Genomic DNA, 18819 nt, shown 5'->3' with positions numbered 1-18819 from the left:
GAGTGGGAACCGGAGGCAAGGGAGATCTGCCGGTCAGCGGGATGGATCGCAAGGGAATAGCGCCTTACCGTGTCTGGGTGGACGAAGCTCTCGGTGCTCCCGGAGTCGATGAGGCAGGAGGTCACATGGCCGTTGACCAGCACCGATGTGGAAGAGGGTGCCAGGCTGCGAGGGCGGGACTGGTCGAGCGTAACGGAGGCGAGCAGTGGTTGGTCGGCGGTTGAGTCCGATGAGTCCGACGCGGAGCGGTAGCGACCCGTGTCCCGTGATGGCGGCCCCTGGAGTCTAGATGTTGGCATCCCCAGCACCTGTGGGTAAAATGGCGGCGTCCATGGAGCGCCCGTCATGGGGTCGGAACAAAATGGCGGCGCCCATGGAACGCACGTGGCGGGGGCGGCAAAAGATGGCGGCGCCCACTGATCGCACGTGGGGTCGGGAGAAGCCGACGGCGGGGCCCATTGAGGGAGCGGCTGAGGCGAGGGGACCTGCGGTGCGATAGCGGCGACCGTCCGGGACTGACACACCGCTGCAAAGTGGCCTTTCTTGCCACAAGTTTTGCAGGTCGCTGTGCGGGCCGGGCAGCGTTGGCGAGGGTGCTTCTGCTGGCCGCAGAAGTAACATCGGGGACCCCCAGGGGGTGCGGTGCGGCGGGCAGCGCAGGCATAGTGCGCGGGGGCGGCTGCTGGGGGGGCCGTTTGCGGGTTCCACGCGGGGTAGGACGGATGGGCCTGGGGGGCCGTTTGTGGGGTCCACGAGGGGTAGGATGGGCGGGCCGAGTGGCTGGCGGAGTAGGTTTGTGCACTACGGGAGGCGGCCGTCATGGAGAGTGCCAGGACCTTTACGGCCGCGAGGTCGGGAGCGACCCCTTCCAGCAGTCGTTGCCGGATGGGGTCCGATGCAATGCCTGTAACAAAGGCATCGCGCATGATTAAATTAGAGTGCTCCGTGGCTGTGAGGGCCCGGCAGTCACAGTCTCGTACCAGAGGTATAAGGGCCCTCCAGAAGTCCTCAATCGACTCACCCGGCTGCTGGATGCGAGTGGAAAGTTGATGCCTCGCAAAGAGAGTGTTCGTCGATGGTGCATAATTCTCCTTGAGCAGTTCTATAGCTGCGGTATAGTCGGTCGCATCTCGAACGAGCGGAAAGACGCTGGAGCTCAGTCTGGAGTGCAGGAGTTGCTTTTTCTGACCCTCCGTCGGGGGAGGGTGTGCTGAAGAGATGTAGGCCTCGAAGACTGCGAGCCAGTGATCAAAGTCTTTTCTGGCGTGAGGCGAGTGTGGATCCAGCTGCAGACAGTCAGGCTTGACTCTGATGTCCATGGTGACTGGGAAATCGTACAGCAATAAATTGTGGCGCTAACAATTATACATAAGGCCGAGAGACTGGTACAATAGAGGCTTTATTGCTGTACGATGTTGTCCCTCCATCCGCAAACTGTAGACTGAGGGACTGAGCAGCTCTCATACATATTTATACACAACTCCCTGTGGGCGGAGCTAGCCGGCAGGGGCTGACCGGAGGAACCTGTATTACAGGTACAGGCATACATCCCCCTACTGCAGTACACATGACTCACCTAACTACAGTGGTTATCTCACCACAGACCAGTCGCGTCCGAAGCACCTCCAGAGCTCGATGATGTCCATTAAAATCAATGGGTACAGGACACTGTGCCTGTTTGACTCCTGGGAGCACCGAGTGCTTCGTACATCCTGACCTGGTAAGATGCTGTTCACTCCCTAGCTTCCCTGCACGGCAAACTATCTTCCTCACCTCGGGCTCACACTCAGTCCACATACAAGGGTGCACCGTCGCGACCCTAACGATTCAGGGCGCCAGCTACTCTAATTTCCAGCTGTACGTACTCCCAGACCTCTGCGCCCCACTCTTACTGGGACTCGACTTCCCATGTAATCTCAAGAGCCTCAGACTCAGCTTCGGCGGACCTCTACCTCCACTCACTATCTGCAGTCTAGCGACATTAAAAATCGACCCCCCTCCATTCTTCGCTAATATCACTTCGAACTGCAAACCCGTAGCCACTCGCAGCAGGTGGTATAGCCTGCAGGACAGGGTATTTATCAGATCTGAGGTCCAGCGGCTCCTAAATGAGGGAATCATAGAGGCCAGTAACAGCCCCTGGAGAGCTCAGGTGGTGGTCGTCAAGACCGGGAAAAAGTTCCGAATGGTGGTTGATTATAGCCAAACCATTAACCGGTTCACGCACCTCGATGCTTACCCCCTCCCCAGAATTGCAGACATGGTTAATCAGATCACCCAGTACCGCATATTCTCCACGGTGGATCTGAAGTCTGCATACCACCAGCTCCCAATCCGCCCGGAGGACCGCCACTTCACAGCGTTCGAGGCAGATGGCCACCTCTTCCATTTCCTCCGGTCCCCTTTGGCGTCACGAATGGGGTCTCGGTGTTCCAACGAACAATGGACCGAATGGTGGACCAGTACGGGCTGCGGGCCACGTTTCCGTACTTGGACAATGTCACCATCTGCGGCCATGATCAGCAGGACCACGACGCCAATCTCCATCGATTTCTCCAAACCGCCCAGAAACTCAATCTCACCTATAATACGGAGAAATGTGTTTTCCGCACGACCAGGCTAGCCATCTTCGGCTATGTCTTGGAAAACGGAGTCCTGGGCCCCGACCCGGACCGTATGCTCTTACAATTCCCTCTCCCTCGTTGTCCCAGGGCCCTCAAGAGGTGCCTGGGAATTTTCTCTTATTACGCCCAGTGAGTCCCCCAGTATGCGGACAAAGCCCGCCCACTATTTAAGATCACACTCTTCCAACAGTCGTCTGAGGCCCGCCAGGCCTTCAACTGCATTAAGGAGGACATCGCCAAAGCCGCCATGCGGGCGGTGGATGAATCCATCCCCTTTCAAATGGAGAGCGACGCCTCAGAGGTCGCTCTCGCTGCCACTCTGAATCAGGCAGGGTGACCAGTCGCCTTCTTCTCCCGAACCCTCTCCGCTTCGGAACTTCGACACTCCTCAGTCGAAAAGGAAGCTCAAGCCATTGTGGAAGCTGTGCGGCACTGGACGCCCTACCTCGCAGGTAGGAGGTTTACCCTCATCACCGACCAAAGATCGGTTGCCTTCATGTTTGACAACTCGCAAAGGGGCAAAATTAAAAATGATAAAATCTTGCGGTGGAGGATCGAACTCTCCACCTATAATTACGATATCGTATATCGACCGGGGAAGCTCAATGAGCTCCCAGATGCCCTGTCCCACGGTACATGCACCAGCGCACCAGACGACCGCCTGAAGGCTATCCACAATGACCTCTGCCACCCGGGGGTCACCCGGATCGCCCTCTACGTCAAAGCCCGAAATCTGCCTTTCTCCACCGAGGAGGTCAAAGCTATCACCAGGGATTGCCCGATCTGCGCGGAGTGCAAACCGCACTTCTATAGACCAGACAAGGCCCACCTGGTAAAGGCTTCCCGGCCCTTTGAACGCCTGAGCATCGATTTCAAAGGGCCACTCCCCTCGACCAATCAAAATGTGTACTTTCTGAACGTCATCGATGAGTTCTTCCCCTTTGCCATCCCGTGCCCCGATATGACCTCCCACACAGTCATTAGAGCCCTGCACAGTGTCTTCACCCTGTTCGGTTTCCCCAGCTACGTACACAGCGACAGGGGTTCGTCCTTTATGAGCGACGATCTGCGTCAGTACCTGCTCAACAAGGGCATCGCCTCGAGCAGGACTACCAGCTACAACCCCAGGGGGAACGGGCAGGTGGAGAGGGAGAACGTGACGGTCTGGAAGACCGTCCTACTGACCATCCGGTCCATGAATCTCCCGACCTCCCATTGGCAGGAGGTCCTCCCCGACGCGCTCCATGCTATTAGGCCCCTCCTGTGCATCGCCACCAACCAGACCCCTCACGAATGACTATTTGTTTTCTCTAGTGGCACTAGCACGGGGGCTTCGCTCCCATCCTGGTTGAGGACACCAGGCCCGGTTCTCCTCCGGAAGCACGTCCGGACACGCATAATAGACCCACTAGTAGAGAGAGTGCTACTGCTTCACTCAAACCCCCAATACGCCTTTATTGAATTCCCCGATGGCCATCAGGACACCGTCTCCCTCCGGGACCTGGCGCCTGCAGGATCCAACACTACCACCACCACCGCCGAGGTACCCCTCACACTACACCCCACCCAACCTCCCATGCCCTGCGCCTCCGCACCTATAGGTTCCCTGCCCACGCTCGGCGCCCCCGCGCCTATCGGTTTCCTGACCATCACGTCGCACGTCGCACCGGTCAGGTATGAAGCTCGGACCAAAACACCCCCGGAATCCGTCCTCGTACCCACACCGATCGTCACCACCCAGCCACTCGAAGAGGCTGCAACCCCGGTGCTCCGCCGATCCCAAAGGACGACTCGGCCACCGTACTGGCTCAACTTGTAGACCCGTCACCCCCGCCGGACTTGATATTTTTACAGGGGGTGAATGTGGTGAATTATACTGTATTGTAATTCACACTGTATTGCATTGCATTGTATTATGCCCTTGTGGGCTCTGTATGTGAGCCGTTGCGCGGCTCTGCCCATAGGGGGAGATGAGGAGCTTGTACAGGGCTCCACCCTTGGCTCCGCCCATGGCACTGCCCATGGCCCCTCCCACTACCGGAAGTATAAAGTGCTGCAGCCGTAAGCCCTGCTCTCAGTTCCTCTGGTCGCAGGCTGGCTCAGTTGTAAGACTATTAAAACCACAGTTTACTTCCAATCGTGTCTCTAGTGAATTGATGGTCACATCAGGTACCATGATTTGCAGCCAGAAACCCGTGGGGCCTTGTTAGGTGGACCAATTAACTTTTATAGTGGTGACGTCCTCATCAGTCCGAGCGGATGCCGATCGCGGCAGTTCCACTCGCTACCACAATGTTTTGGTTAAATGGCGCCCAATGTGTTTTTGTGATGTTGGTTGAAGGATAAACAATGGCCAGCTAGCACACCATCCCAATTCTGCTTCAAAACAGTGCAAGAGGATCTTTTACACCTCCCTGAGAGGTAGATGGGGCATGTTCAACACCTCAGGGTAAAAACAGCAGCTCTGACAAGTGCAGCACTGACAAAACACTGCACTGGTGTGTCTACCTAGGTTTGGGTGCACAGGTTCTGGTGTGGGATTTCAACCCTCACCCTTCAGACTCTGAGGTTAATGGAGCCACACCTGACACTATTAAAGTCTGGATGTGGCAGAATTCCCATTTGGTAGGTTTGTTTCTCGGAGAGGGATCAATCCTTGACATTCTCAGTGGGTGAGACTTCCTATTTGCTGTGAAATTGGAACATTACCCTTTAGATCTCAAAAGATTGGCTTTGATTACAATCAGTATGAAACTTGGATAGTTTTTCTAATGGCTGACCAATCTGCTGCTGCAATTCCACTTCCTGGGAGAGAAGTGGAAAATCTGCTCCTTCAACTGAAGGCAAATGTTAACATTGGAACGAGTCAGGCAAGGGAACAAAATGGCAGTTCAATCCTTATTGCGTCAGCCTTGATCAGAAAACCTGTGCATTGTTTTTAATGACAGTATTTACAATTGCTGCGATTTTGCATCCTTTTTCACCGTGAGCGCAAACCGCGACGTGGGTGAGATTTCACGAGAGTCAGAAAACGAGAATGTCGCCGGCCCTTCGCAGGCGATGTAACGAGGTTTCCACCCAGGAATGGGGGAAAACACATTTCAATAAATATTATTGAATTAGTGGCTCCTCGTCATATCAAGCCCCACATTTGGAATGCATCACATTGACGAAGTTTACAACTGCTTTTCAGAAATGGGAACCAAGATGAATCTGCGGTGGGCGGTTCATAGGTAAGTATAACTCCCGGAGGGAGGGAGACATTCCCAGGTAGTACCCTGCCACTGCCCTCTGGGGATTGTGCGTGGGGGGCGCCCTCTGGCAAACCCAATGCGGGGGTTCCTCTTTTAAGTTGGGAGGGGTTCCCTTGTGCGTGTGAGAGGAGGGGCTGTCCCCCGGTGTCTGTGGCGGAGGGATTCCTGTGGTTTCTGTCAGAGATTGGGCCGTCCTTTAATCTCAGGGTTCCCTTTCTCCAGCCCTGCCCCACCAGCATGGCAGAGTGGGCCACGCCAGCAGATTCTTTCTCCATAGAGTTCAGGATTATCTGGGGAGAAAACCCGGCTGTGAGCCTGCGAGCTCCATGTCAGATTTCCCGCCTCAGCCAGCGCGCAGAGAATGGAAAGTTCCGTCCAATATTTCTGAATCGGAATAAATATCTGGTTTGTATCAAATGTTCCTGACAGATTAGTGAGTTTGAGATCAATTTGAGGACAGATTTGCTTCCAGGGCTATTTTAAGGCTCCCTTACCAACAAATCATTACTTGTAATAAGCACAATTTATGTAACTATCTTTGTCCACCAGTTCGGGGAGAAATGCATCATCTTTTTTAAGAAGCTCCAGCAAACGGGTTAATATTCTGTTAAACCATGGGCAGCAAGGTGGTGCAGTGGTTAGCACTGTTGATTCACAGCACTGAGGTCCGAGGTTCGATCCCGGCTCTGGGTCACTGTCCATGTGGAGTTTGCACATTCTCCTCTGTCTACCTGGGTCTCATCCCCACACCCCAAAGATGTGCAAGATAGGTGGATCACGCTAAATTGCCCCTTAATTGGAAAAAAGAATAATTGGGTACTTTAAATTGATAATAAATAAATAAAAACAAAGTTTTCCCTTCACTTACCAACAAGATTTTTCTTTCCGTTCCCTTGACGCCAGGTCAACATTCATCCTACAACCAACATTACTGAAAGAGATTGGGGTGAGTTCTCTGCTGGCAGGATTCTCTCTTCCCCTGGCAGTGCATTCCCGGTTTTCGGTGGAATGGCGTTGCTAGAATGGGACATCCCATTGGCCAGCAGAAGGCGGCAGAAATAAGAATCCCTCTGCCAGCGACGGCTCAACGCCGAGGAACACTCGGCTGGGGAGGCAGAGAATTCACCCCATTGTCTGGTTGTTACCACGTTGTTGGTTGTCGGAGCTCGTTGTGAACAAATTAGCTGCCACATTTCCAATACTGCTGCATACTTCAAAAGTGGTTCATTGGTTGTGAAACACATGGCGTTGCCCTAAGCTTAGTAAAGGCGGTACTTAACTGTGAAATAAAAACAGAAAGTGCTGGAAAAACCCAACAGGCTTGGCAGCATCCGTGGAGAGAGCAAAACAGAGTTAACGCTTTGAGTCCAAGATGACTCTTTCTTGAGCTTTCTTTTCATTGTGCAACACGCTTATTGGATATGTGTGTGGGGAAGGGATACTGAAACGTTTGAGAAACGTTTTTTTTAAAGAAAATCAACAGTTTTCACAATGTTTTTGTATTCTGATCCCAGCAGTCCGCTTGGTGAATGGGCGGAATCCATGCCAAGGGCTTTTGGAAATCGTTTACAATGGAACTTGGGGGACAGTGTGCGATGATGACTGGGACATTGTCGACGCCAACGTGGTTTGCCACCAGCTCGGATGTGGGCGTGCCCTCTCGGTGGCAGGAAATTTGCCCTTTGGCAGAGGGACGGGTACAATCCTGCTGGACAATGTGGATTGCAAAGGGACAGAGTCTTCACTGAGCGAGTGTGGCAGCTTGGGCTGGGCCATCCACAACTGCAACCATTATGAGGATGTGGCGGTCATATGCAACGGTACACAATTTAGTTTTAATCTGAGACTTGAGCACTTGCTTACACTGGTAATTCCCTTAACAATCCGATCAATATAATTTACCCCAGCGGTAAACAGCGCCTGTGCCAAATCTTCGGCAGGGGTGAGTAAATTGACCCCCCCTCAATGTTGTAATCTTAATTTCCATTTTGACGGGCAATTCCATGTTTACTCCGGTGTTCCTTTTCCTCTCCACGTTCCCACCCTGCCTCCCAAAATATGTGGCATGTTCTGGGACACAGGGTTAAAGAAAGTGGAAAGCTGCATAGCCCCGGTAGACGCCTGCAAATGCATTGCTGGTGTCGAAGATCCCAGCTGAGTCAGGCTGGAATACTTGAATATGATGTCAAGTGAAGAAGCACAAACGGTTCTCCTGGCAGGAGGGTTGGTAACCAGCCTACCCATGTTTCAGATAATTGGCAAAAAAACAGAGGGGTAAGGAGTATTTTATTTATGCAGCGAGTTGTCGCGATCTGGAAGGTACCGCCTGAAAGGGCAATAGAAACAGATCCAATAATAACTTTCAAAAGGGATTGGATAAATATTCAGTAAGGAATATCCTTGCAGCGGAAGTGAGGGAGTGGGGCGAATGGGATATCTCCTTCAAAGGTCCAGCACAGATATGATTGGCTGAATTATCTGCTGTGCTGAAAACCTTTAGGATGAATGACTTGGAAATGAATAATGTCACAATACATCAAGTGCCATTTTGTGGCGGTTTTGTCGAACGTCCAACTAATAGGAAGAACACTCTAAGGAAACTTGGCATTGGGGTTAACAAGCTGTGCTCAGCTTTCCTTCAGGGCATGGGAGGGCTGGAGGTCAGTTGGCAGCTGTGCCCTGGCAGTAAACCAGAGGCTGCTGGGCAGTTGCCCAGTTGCAAGCCCGTTGGGCTCATCTAAACGTTTGACTTTGACTAGGGGCGGCACAGTGGCACAATGGTTAGCACTGCTGCCTGCGAGTTCAATTCCGGCCTTGGGCAACTGTCTGCATGGAGTTTGCAATTTCTCCCCGTGTCTCTGTGGGTTTCCTCCGGATGCTCCAGTTCTTTCTCAGAGTCCAAAGGATGTGCAGGTTAGGTGGATTGGCCAAGCTAAATTGACTAAGGTCTCCAAAGGTGGGCTGGGGTTATGGGGATAGGGCGGGGTTGTGGGCCTCGGTAGGGTTTACTTTCAGAGGGTCAGTGCAGGCGCGATGGTCTGAATGGCCTTCTTCTGCACTAGAGGGATTAAATGATTCCCCTTGCTTGATTTTCTGTGACCACCCGTTTTGCATGCAGCATTCCCGTCCGACAATCATCCAGCCAAACAAGTTGAAAATTCAACTATGTTCAATGGGACCAGCTGTCTGACCTTTGCTCGAATGAGGAAAGAGTAACTGTCCCTGTGGGTCCTCTCAACAGTGGGCCATCTGGTCAGAATGATGGATGTACGTGACACTGAAACTGGTTATTCTGGTAATGGGGCAAGTTTATTAATCCTGTCTGGAGTTATATGATGGGTTTGGCAGCTATATAAATGAGCCAATGCCAATAACAGTGTTTTTATTTACTGTATTTCCTGTATTGTGTGCATACTTTACATTCTGGTATCTGATCACACATGGCAAAAAGATAGCCGCGTCTGTTATTTTCTAAGGTATTCTGTTAGTCTCCTGCTGGAGTTACATTGTGAGCCTGGTTAGAATCACTATAGAATTGCAGGATCCAATGTACTTTCTTTAAAGGCCTTGTGATCATACCTGGGGTAAAGTGATCCAGTATGGGCTGAAGATCAGGTAGGACCTAGTTGCTGAGGGCAATCATATAGACAGTCCAGCTTTTAGAGAATCTGTCCACTGTCTGGAACTGGATGGCTTTATGACTGGTGTTTTGTGACTTAATACTTAATACTGGTACCTCAGTAAAGTACCAGCAGGGGCCTGGATTAGTTCATTTCCCCGTCTGCAGTCTCACAGTGACTGCGACACGGAAAATAGATTGCTTTTCACATTTTTCCCCTCCCTCACCACCTTCAACTCGTCTCTTCAACTTTAGTGAATCTCCATTCATAATGCCATCACCCCCTCACCCCCCCCCTACTCCCACATAGGGTCCAGTATTGGTGCCTTCAGTGGTGATTGCTAATACTGTCATCGCCAGGCCTGAGATCTTTCAGCTGGCCCTGGGAAGGGCAGAACCTCTGACTGTGCCCTCCCATTGGTGCCCTGATGTCAGGAAGGAGGCAGGCCCAGAAGGGTGACATCACCTATCAGCATTCCCAGAAGGAAAAAAACAGTAAAATGGGGAAATAAGAATACTAATCTGAATTGCTTTTTCCTTCTGGGGTTCCTCGGACTCTGCACCTTTTCCTGCAGGGTCATGGCACAAATATCAAAGGAGTGGGCGGAAGTGGGAAACTCGAGTCGTTTCCAGGCTACGGGAAATGCCTGAAGACATTAACAGGAAAACTTTAAACTTTATGAAAAGGATCTGGTTAACAGGGTTACCTAATGAAGCCCATAACACTTCCTCCCAGAACTAGTTATTTAAATGACCGCCACCCCAGGCACTCACTCTGAGTCAGGAATGCCAGGCGACAGTGGATTGCAACTCCTGCTCCACCACAGTCACTGCCAGACAGCCAGATTGTCGATCTTCCATCCCCCACGAGAGTCCGTCAAACAACAAGATGGGCACTGAGGGTAAATCAACTCCGTGTCAAAGCTTCTCTTCACTGGATTATCCATGGTGCGATGTTAACTGATCTTTCTGCCTCTAGATTTCAGCTCCACACCAATCAACCCGATAAATATAAGCCAAGTATCTGCCTGGGAATACAAACAAGGTAATACTCATAACAATAATTCCACTGTCAGCATGTTTATTACCTTGTGTAGTGATCTAGCTGCACGATTACAATGCAATGAGATTGAGAACAGAGACTGCCAATGTCCTTCGAAGTGAAAGTGTCGGCCAGGTTGGACATTAACAGCATCCAGAGCAAAGTCTAATTCCAGGCTCCAGAAATAAATCCACTTAACACTCCATTATGAACTGCTGCAGACCTGGTTATAGGTTGGCATTCTCTTCCTCCATGGTCAAGGGTTTTTGCATTGTGAGCTGTGGAGAAGACACTAAAAATGCCAGATGTCCTTGTGAGATGTCCTGCTAAGCGTCTCTCAATCAAAGCATCTGAACTGTTGACCACACTGCCAGTGTTTTGGTCTGTAATGACCCTGCTATCATAGGCTTTCTGGGCACATGCTCCATTTATGGCAATAGGGCAGATTTCTGACAATGCGTCATTATCCTGTGGCAGACTAACCAAACTCCGTGAGCCAATGTACTTGGAAAAGAATGAATGAAAAATAAAGTGGTTGACTTTATTATTAGTGGATTGGTGTGTCTTTCACTGGGTCCCTGTGCTGATTAGAGATTTTCAGGTCACATGGGGGTGCATGTGAATGGAAATTCCCAGGCTGGAGAAGAGGAAAGGGGACAGGGGAGGTGGAAGAGGGAGGAGAGGACTGAATTTCCTGGTGAGTGTGCTTAACCATCCAGAGTCGGTTAGCTCAGTTGTCTGGACGGCTGGTTCGCGATGTGGATCGATGCCAACAGCGTGGGTTCAATTCCCGTACTGGTTGATGTTATCCATGAAGGCTCCGCCTTCTCATCCTTGCCCTCATCTGAGCTATGGTGACCCTCAGGTTAAATCACCACCAGTCAGCTCTCTCCCAAAAGGGGAGAGCAGCCTATGGTGCTCTGGGACTATGGTGACTTTCATTCACAAATAGAGAAATAGATAGAGAAATACAGCACAGAACAGGCCCTTCGGCCCACGATGTTGTGCCGAACTTTTGTCCTAGGTTAATCATAGAATTTTGGATGCTGTATGGGTGTGGTATTGGGCAACATGGTAGCACAGCGGTTAGCACAGTTGCTTCACAGCGCCAGGGTCCCATCTTCGATTCCTGGCTTGGGTCAGTGTCTGTGCGGAGTCTGCATGTTCTCCCAGTGTCTGCATGGGTATCCTCCGGGTGCTCCGGTTTCCTCCCACAGTCCAAAGATTTGCAGGTTAGGTGGATTGGCCAGGCTAAATTACCCTTAGTGTCCAAAAATGGTTTGGAGGGATTACTGGGTTACGGGGATCGGGGGGAGGTGTGGGGCTGAAGTGGGGTGCTCTTTCCAAGGGCCAGTACAGACTCTATGGGTCGAATGGCCTCCTTCTGCCCTGTAAATTCTATGATTCTGTATGAATAAACACTGGGACCCATGGGTTCATACTGCAGAGAGGAGCTAGTGTCCATTAGAGGTGAGAAAAGAAGAAAGATAAATCACCATTTCTGTTTAAAATATTGCTGTTCCTCTAGTTTTTGAATTGAAATGTGCTTTAATCTTCAGCCATTAAGTTATCCTGTTTGAACTTGGTTGGTTCCCATGATGTTCTGACAATCCACAGTTTCTGGGCCAGTTGTTGTGGCTGGGAATGTCCTCAGAGCTGCCCCAACGCCTGCTCCTGCTCTGTCACTGTAACTAAGGTGGAAACCCTCCTTACGGGTTCACACTGCTGGCTAAGTTACGGTGGTAGGGCCCTTGCATGTCTGAGGAAATTTCCAATGGAAATTAATTCTGCACCAATTCCCCTAATGGTTCAATTGGAAATTGACAACCTGCTTTGCGTTGAGTTTGCTGATCTTGGACACGATAATGTTGAGGGGGCCATTGTTAACCTCTGTCTTGCTCAATTACGGAGGATCAACATCCCAGATTTCCATTCTTGATCACTACAAAGGGACTCATGCAGATAGCCTGTAATGTTTGGATGTTAGGTTTGGCCAGATGTCATTGCCTCCCATAGGCAGATAGACCTACCATCAATCATTGTTCAAACTTATGCACTAGCAGCCCAAGGCAGGCAGCCCAAGACACCACTGTCCAGCAGCAGTGAACCACTGCAAGGGGGAGGGGAAGAGAAAATGTATTGGGAAAATCCATGTACAGCAGAACAGGACTGTCTGCTTTCCTGCTTGAAGTTCTGGTTCTGATGATATACCTGCACACTGAACTACATAAGCTATTCAATGAAATAGAGAACACGCCCCCACTCCAATCTATTACAAGAATCATAATAATAATATCAAATCTCTAAATTGTACAAATGTAAATTAATTTCATCTTTTGGAAATTAACCATCTCTTCTCCTGACAGGGGAGGGCAATATCCGTTTAGTCAATGGCTACAACTCCTGTCAAGGCAGAGTGGAGATAAAGTACAGAGGACAGTGGGGAACTATTTGTGATGATGACTGGGGCATGAGTGATGCCAAAGTTGTGTGCCAGCAGATGGGCTGTGGCACGCCGATATCCTCCACCACCAATTCGTATTTCGGATATGGAAAGGGGCTGATTCTGTTGGACAACGTCAACTGTGACGGGAGTGAGCCCTCGCTGCTGAGCTGTCACAGTCTGGGATGGGGTGTGCACAACTGTGGGCATCATGAAGATGCAGGAGTCATCTGTGCAGGTAACCTTTTTCTCAAAACCTTCTGGATCTTGGTAATTTGTATAGCAAGCAGTCATTTAATCTATCCACTGCCCCTCACCGACAAAAAAAATGCTTGTTTCTTTTCTCTCCAGCCAAATTAATATGGTTCCCCGATATGTTGTTGAGTAAATGTGTCCCCAAAGTACAAAGCATGCTGATTATCACTAAATACAATGTCAAATGTTAAGAACTAAATGCATTATGTGGTACGTTTGGGCGGCACAGTGGTGCAGTGGTTAGCACTGCTTCCTCACGGCGTTGAGGAGCCGGGTTCGATCCTGATCCTGGGTCACTGTCCACGTAGAGTTTGCACGTTCTCCACGTGTCTGCGTGGGTCTCACCGCCACAACCCAAATGATAGAACATAGAACATTACGGCGCAGTACAGGCCCTTCGGCCCTCGATGTTGCGCCGACCTGTAAAACCCCTCTTAAGCCCATCTACACTATTCCCTTATCGTCCATATGTCTATCCAATGACCATTTGAATGCCCTTAGTGTTGGCGAGTCCACTATTGTTTCAGGCAGGGCATTCCACGCCCTTACTACTCTCTGAGTAAAGAACCTACCCCTGACATCTGTCCTATATCTATTTCCCCTCAATTTAAAGCTATGTCCCCTCGTGCTAGACATCACCATCCGAGGAAAAAGGCTCTCACTGTCCACCCTATATAATCCTCTGATCATCTTGTATGCCTCAATGAAGTCACCTCTTAACCTTCTTCTCTCTAACGAAAACAGCCTTAAGTCCCTCAGCCTTTCCTCATAAGATCTTCCCTCCATACCAGGCAACATCCTGGTAAATATCCTCTGCACCCTTTCCAATGCTTCCACATCCTTCCTACAATGCGGCAACCAGAACTACATGCAATACTCCAAATGCGGCCGCACCAGAGTTTTGTACAACTGCAACATGACCTCATGGCTCCGAAACACAATTCCTCTACCAATAAAAGCTAACACACCATGCGCCTTCCTAACAACCCTCTCAACCTGGGTGGCAACTTTCAGTGATCTATGTACATGGACACCGAGATCTCTCTGCTCATCGACACGACCAAGATTCTTACCATTAGCCCAGTACTCTGCCTTTCTGTTATTCCTTCCCAAATGAATCACCTCACACTTTTGTGCATTAAACTCCATTTGCCACCTGTCAGCCCAGCTCTGCAGCTTATCTATGTCCCTCTGTAACTTGTAACATCCTTCTGCACTGTCCACAACTCCACCGACTTTAGTGTCATCTGCAAATTTACTCACCCATCCTTCTACGCCCTCCTCCAGGTCATTTATAAAAATGACAAACAGCAGTGGCCCCAAAACAGATCCTTGTGGTACACCACTAGTAACTGGACTCCAGTCTGAACATTTCCCGTCAACCACCACTCTTTGTCTTCTTCCAGCTAGCCAATTTCTAATCCAAACTGCTAAATCACCCTGAATCCCATGCCTCCGTATTTTCTGCAATAGCCTACCGTGGGGAACCTTATCAAATGCTTTACTGAAATCCATATACACCACATCAACTGCTTTACCCTCAACCACCTGTTTGGTCACCTTCTCAAAGAACTCAATGAGGTTTGTGAGGGACGACCTACCCTTCACAAAACCGTGTTGACTATCTCTAATCAAATTATTCCTTTCCAGATGATTATACATCCTAAGGCTCACTGGTCTATAGTTACCGGGGTTGTCTCTACTCCCCTTCTTGAACAAGGGGACAACATTTACTATCCTCCAGTCTTCTGGCACTATTCCTGTAGACAAAGATGACTTGAAGATAGAACATAGAACATAGAACAGTACAGCACAGAACAGGCCCTTCGGCCCTCAATGTTGTGCCGAGCCATGATCACCCTACTCAAACCCACCCTATACCCGTAACCCAACAACCTCCCCCTTAACCCTACTTTTATTAGGACACTACGGGCAATTTAGCATGGCCAATCCACCTAACCCGCACATCTTTGGACTGTGGGAGGAAACCGGAGCACCCGGAGGAAACCCACGCACACAGGGGGAGGACGTGCAGACTCCACACAGACAGTGACCCAGCCGGGAATCGAACCTGGGACCCTGGAGCTGTGAAGCATTTATGCTAACCACCATGCTACCCTGCTGCCCCAAAGGGAGGGAAATAGCTGCCTGATGCACTGCTTAAGATCAAAGCCAAAGGCTCAGCAATCTCCTCCCTAGCTTCCCAGAGAATCCTAGGATAAATCCCATCCGGTAGGGTAGGTCAATTGGCCATGCTAAATTGCCCCTTAATTGGAAATAAAAGAATTAGGTACTCTAAATTTATTTCAAAAAAATATATGGGGCGCGATTCTCCGCTCCCCACGCCGGGTGGGAGAATCACTGGAGGGCCGCTCTGGCACCCCCCGCGATTCTCCCACCCCCGCTCGGAGTATCGCCGCTCACCGTTTTTCCCGCCGACCGCCGATTCTCCGGCCTGGATGGGCCGAACGGCCTGACAACCCCGATGGGTTCATGCCGGCAGCAACCACACCTGGTCAATGCGGGGGGATTGGGGTATGAGGGAAAAGGTGGAGGGTGGGGGGGATTGGAGGGGTGAGAGAATAGGGGTGAGGGAGGGAGATTGGGGGAGGGGAAGGGGATTGAGGGGTAGGGAGGGAAATAGGGGGGGTAGGCAAAAGGTGGGGGGTTGACCTGATGGACACAGCCTCGTCCCAGGAGAATCTGCAGATTATTAGGGCCTCCCTGGTTCTCCTGGCATGTCAGACCCTTGCCTCCGCTTGTCCTCCATCTCCTGGCTCCTCTTCGAGCTCATCCTCCAGTCCCTCCTGGACCACCTCTTTCTCCTCAGATGAGGCTGCATATTCCTCCGTCTGCTCCTGCTCTCCCTCCACCATGTCGCCCCACTGCTGTGCTAGATTTTGGAGGGCACAGCAGACCACCACAAAGCGGGAGACCCTCGGGGGCGGGGGGGGGGGGGGGTGTACTGCAAGGCACCACCAGAGCAGTCAAGGAATTAGAACCAGGTTTTCAGCTGCCTGATGCACTGCTTAATGGCAGCACAGGTGGTAACGCGGGCCTCTGCCTTTGTCTTAGTGCTCTGCATGGACGTCATCACCCATGATCGTAGGGGGTATCTCTTGACCCCCACAAGCCAACCCACCATCCTGGTGATACCGGGATCTCCAAGTATCCCAGGATGTTGCTGTCATGCAGGCTCCCGGGGTAGTAGTGTTATGGGTCAGAGTTTAGGGAACCCCAGAGTGTATCATGGAGTTCACCTGACCCACAACTTTTACTAGATTGTGGAATGGGGAGCACATGGCCCACTCTACAGGTGTGGTAGAGCAGAAGTGGAAAAGCATTTTTTCAAGCTTAACAATGTTTATTCTATGAACTCAAGATAACCTTTTTAAAACATACAGTGAACATCTTAGCAACCATTAATTCAAATACAACCCCCAAAGAATACAACACTAAGTAATCCTTTAAGCTTTCCTTTTACCATCCATAAGACTTAAAACACCTTTTACCAGAAGCACATTAGGTTTACATTCATTACTGAGAACATTAATAATTCTGAATTCGCCAAATGATCAAGAGATAGTCTTTTCATGGCAGAGAGATCAACAGTACACCTGTTCTGTCTGGCTTCAGCTCCAACACTGAAATTGAAACTAAAACACACCCTGCAGCAAACAGCCTAAAATGAAAGTAAAAAGCTGACAGACAGCCCAGCTCCACCCACTCTCTGATATCACTGCAGTAATAAACACCCATTTCTTAAAGGTACTCTCACATGACAGTAGGCACACATATGCATGATTTAGAAGCAGTGGTTGTACATGATCTGAACATTCAGGCAGCAGAACCCCTTCCTGTTAATATATGGCATTCCTCGATGCCCTGGTGCTTGCAGGACAGCATGCATACCATCGATTACCCCCCGGACCTGGGGCATCCTAGCGATGGTGGCAAATTCTGCAGCCCGGGCATCTTGGTGGGCCTGGTCCAAATTGAAGTTGATATAGTCTGATGCCCAGGCATACCGAGCATCCGTCACCTCCTGGATGAACCTGTGGGGGGATGACTGTGATATGCCACACAGGTACCCGCTTCAACTCTGTAATAACCCAGTGGCATAAAAATTTAGGGTTGCAGTGACCTTCACGGCCACCAGGAGTGGGTGCCTTCCTCCTCCATGGGGTTCCATGTCCGTGAGGACGTGGTACAGGTGCTGCACTGTCTGTCTGCTGAGACGCTGTCTTCTGCGGCACATGATGTCCAACAGCTCATTGAAGGACCAATGATGCCTGTACACCTCATGTTCTGGGTCCCTCCTTAGCCTTATGGGTGGCCGGCTCTTCAGCATGTGCAGAGGCTTCCTACACATGGGGTGCCACCTCCAGCCTGCATTTTCTTTGCTGCCTTCTATGGCGTCTGCCCACCCCGGTTGCCAGAAGCAACATGAGTCAACCTCCGCTGGATCAACTCCAGCAAACTCGGCCATTGTGAAACCTTGCCAAACCCGCCTAAAACTGGACTTTTAAAGTTTTCCGTTGAATGGCTCCTGTTTTCTCAATAATGCCCTATATACCTGATCCAGAACCTTGGGCAATGGTTAATACTCTTGTATCCAATTCCTTGTGCAATAACAATCTGGTTTAGTACAGTGGGGTAAACAGCTGGCTTGTAATGCATAACAAAGCCAGCAGCACGGGTTCAATTTCCCTACCAGCCTCCCCAAACAGGCACCGGAATGTGGCGACTAGTGGCTTTTCAAAGTAACTTCATTGAAGCCTACTTGCGACAATAAGCGATTATTATTGCTAGCTTTGCTAATTACTTGCATTGTGTAGTCATTTACGGGATGTGGTCTCCATTGGCTAAGCCAGAATTTATTGCCCATCCTTAATTTCACTTAAGAGGTTGGTGGTGAGCTCTCGTCTTGACCCACAGTGCTGTTAGAGAGGGAATTCCAGGATTTTGACTCAGTGACAATGAAGGAATGACAATGTATTTCCAAGTCAGGATGGTGAGTGAATTGGAAATGAACTTCCAGATGGTGGTGTTCCCATGTGTCTGCTGCTCTTGTCCTTCTAGATGGTAACAGCCGTAGGTTTGGATGATGCTAAGAAACCTTGGTGAGTTCCTGCAGTGCATCTTGTAGATGGTACCCATGGCTGCCATTGTTTGTCAGTGGTGGAGAGAGTAAACATTTGTGGAAGGGGTACCAATCAAGTGGGCTCCTTTGTCCTGGATGGTGTTGAGTTCCTGGAGTGTTCTTGGAGCTGCACTCATCCGGTCAAGTGGAGAGTATTCCACCACACTCCTTATTTGTGCCTTGTTGGACAAGATGGTGGACAAGATTTGGGGAGTCAGGAGTAAAGTTACTCGCTGCAGGATTCCTAACATCTGACCTGCTCTTGTAGCCACAGTATTTATATGACTGGTCCAGTCCAGTTTCTGGTCAATGGTAACCCCCCAGGATGTTGATTGTGGAGGATCCAGTGATGGTAATGCCATTGAATGCCAAGGGGCAATGGTTAAATTATTTCTTGTTGGAGATGGTCATTGTCTGGCACTAGTGTGGCGTGAATGTA

At 50.2% G+C, this 18819-nt stretch overlaps 1 protein-coding gene across 1 annotated transcript in view; it reads left to right on the top strand.

The window, feature by feature from the left end:
• LOC119974317 (scavenger receptor cysteine-rich domain-containing group B protein) overlaps positions 1-18819 on the top strand; it is a 49696-nt gene that overhangs the window by 7192 nt on the left and 23685 nt on the right. The window contains exons 2-4 of the mRNA XM_038813089.1: positions 7393-7698; positions 10477-10542; positions 12906-13220. Coding sequence (XP_038669017.1) covers positions 7393-7698; positions 10477-10542; positions 12906-13220 — 687 coding nt within the window. The remainder of the gene's footprint in view (positions 1-7392; positions 7699-10476; positions 10543-12905; positions 13221-18819) is intronic.

This window comes from Scyliorhinus canicula, chromosome 12 (genome assembly GCF_902713615.1).
Source record: "Scyliorhinus canicula chromosome 12, sScyCan1.1, whole genome shotgun sequence".
NCBI classification, from domain to species: domain Eukaryota; kingdom Metazoa; phylum Chordata; class Chondrichthyes; order Carcharhiniformes; family Scyliorhinidae; genus Scyliorhinus; species Scyliorhinus canicula.
Note: the sequence above shows the minus strand (reverse complement) of the source record. Positions and strands in the feature narration are given on the sequence as shown.